Raw genomic sequence first — 2557 nt, forward strand, 5'->3', positions numbered from 1 at the left:
TCCCCGCTTTCCTCCTCTAAATAAAAAATGGATGTCGGAGGAGACTCATCCACCGCCTCCAACACAAAACTCTCCTCCTCTTGCATGTTTCCTCTGTCCATAGCGTTCCTTGACAGTGTCGTTTCTAAGTCACCAATTCAGTGCTACTTGGTCCCCATGGAATTTCCCATTGGGACCAAGTAGCGCTAAGTTGAGTGTTTCCCATTAATGAACGATAATGTGGCGGCCACCACAGTCTTGTTTGGGCCCGCCACAGTCTTATATAAACACACAGAGAGTGAAAACAACAACAAAAAGATCTGTCAGTTTATCAGACCATTCCACAGCTGTACTTTCATACCGCCTGTAACCCAGCGCCATAGAGAGAAAATTTGTTTGTTATATTTTTTTCGAAGTGTGCATCCCGCCCTCCTTTATAAAAATGCTGCCTCGGCTGCCTGGTTCGCACATGCGGTGTTTCCAACTCAACGACTTTGTCGCTATATTTAGCGACTTTTCAGACCCCTCCAGCGACTCTTTTTCAAAAAAGCGACTAGCGACAAATCTAGCGACTTTTCTGGTGTCACTGGCGGCTTTTGGAGACTCTTACGTGAAAGCACCTATCGTTCCTACTCTTGTCCTCCATCGGCAGGTGCTGCCGTGGTTCGCCTCCCCCGTCCCAACCCCATCCTCCCGCTTCCGCAGGAGTCCCTCTCAGCGCAGCAGTCACAACATGTTTACCCTCAAAATAAATCTGAAATGTTTTATTTTAAATAACGGCATTTGATTCACACAGCAACAGTCACTTGTTTAACTTGTCCACTGTGTTTTCCTCTCTAAGATAATGATTTGTAGGCTCCTTAGTGGACCAAAAGGGAAAAAAAAAAGTGGTCTCAAAAATGCACTTAAAGGGGAAAGCCGTTTTTTTTACATTAGGCCCTTGATTTTACGTTATTACATCATGTTCTACTCACCCATATTTGTTTTGTGACATTTGGAGCCCTTCTGAAGATATTCCGTTAGGTTATATCCAAGTAACATTTTCAGCCTAAACACTGAAGTCTGAAGTATTCTCTACTTCAAAAAACTCTTCAGATTTTAAAATGGAAAAATTTTACTTTTTATTTTTTATAAATTTTTTTTATTAAGGAAGTCAGTGTGTAACATTAATACATAAAAACCTCATTTTATTTTAGTGTTAAATTCTGTTTAAAGTAACAGATTAGAATGAAAAATGTCTCCAAACCTTTACTGGTTGATGATTTTCTTTATTCGGACCCCGCTTGGTTGCCCCTCCTTTAGAGCATCGTGAAAGATTTTGCTGCGAGGTGTGGAGAAATCCTGAAGGAGGCCATGAAGTGGGCTCCATCTGTCACCAAATCCCACCTTCAGGTAATATTTCTCATTGCATTCATCTCCTCTATGGAGTATAGGAGTTCAAAGCAGCTCTATGTTTAAAAAAAACAAAAAACAAAACAGTTTATTAAAATAAAAACTAAAAGTAGGTGTAATAAGTTTATCTTTTTTATAATACCTCTAATTTAGAGAAACGATAGTTATATAATATATTTGTATATTTTGCATCTTTTTAAATACTTCATGTCCATATATGAAGACATGAATTTGTAATGTTAAGCCTGGACGAGGGACTCATTGAAACATGTTTTTATCTGTTGTTTTTTCGTCTGGCGTCAGGAGTACCTCAACAAACATCAGAACTGGGTCTCAGGTCTCTCTCAACACACGGGTCTGGCCATGGCGACAGAAAGCATCTTGCACTTTGCTGGCTACAACAGACAAAGCACCACTTTGGGGGTAAGACTAAAACTTATACTCAATGTACTTATTTACTAATTTAACTTTTTAAAAGCTGGATCACTTATATCTAATCAAATAGACTTAGTTTTTTTTTTTCTGTTTCACATTAAAACTGTGAACAGAAATTTAAATGGTTTAAGATCAGGAAAGAATCAGGGGCCGAAAAGGTGTCTCTGCGAAATCCCTGGTCTGGAGAAGAGTAGATGCAGAGTTAATAGATGTTCTTATCTTATGGAATGGAAATGTTCATTTCACTGCTAAGCTGCTGCTCATTTACTGTCAGAAAAGTCATATAAAATGAAATTTGTTCTTTTATACACTGTGTATACAAAATGAAAATAAAGCTTGAATAAATCTAAGTTCTCACTCTTCCCTTTAGTCCACCCAGCTGACTGAGAGGCCAGCCTGTGTGAAGAAAGATTACTCCAACTTCATGGCCTCCCTGAACCTCCGGAACAGATACGCTGGAGAGGTAGAACCACCAGAACTACCAGTGCTTTCAAGGCCATGTTTTTCTTTTTACCGTTAAAACTTTCGATGATTGTTTTCATTCACTGAATCAAGGATGTATGTGAAAGTGAAATATTTCACTTTCAAAATGTATTTTGTAAATACTTCAGAAACGAGCTCTATTGCTCTTTGTTTTTGTTTTTATTTCTTTATTTTAAAAAAATGATTCCTCCCTATAATTCCTGACATCAGTTAATTTCTATCAGTTTTTGACCATTTTTTTTCAGTTATAATAATTTCAGGTTTAAAG

The 2557-nt window shown here is 38.0% G+C and overlaps 1 protein-coding gene across 1 annotated transcript in view; it reads left to right on the top strand.

The window, feature by feature from the left end:
* Positions 1-2557, top strand: part of LOC107086063 (phosphatidylinositol 4-kinase alpha-like) — a 77972-nt gene that overhangs the window by 36294 nt on the left and 39121 nt on the right. The window contains 3 exon segments of the mRNA XM_015376804.1: positions 1282-1371; positions 1675-1794; positions 2177-2269. Of these exon segments, the coding sequence (XP_015232290.1) occupies positions 1282-1371; positions 1675-1794; positions 2177-2269 (303 nt within the window).

The sequence above is a fragment of the Cyprinodon variegatus genome, unplaced genomic scaffold, assembly GCF_000732505.1.
Source record: "Cyprinodon variegatus isolate N-32 unplaced genomic scaffold, C_variegatus-1.0 Scaffold142, whole genome shotgun sequence".
In the NCBI taxonomy this organism is placed as follows: Eukaryota; Metazoa; Chordata; class Actinopteri; order Cyprinodontiformes; family Cyprinodontidae; genus Cyprinodon; species Cyprinodon variegatus.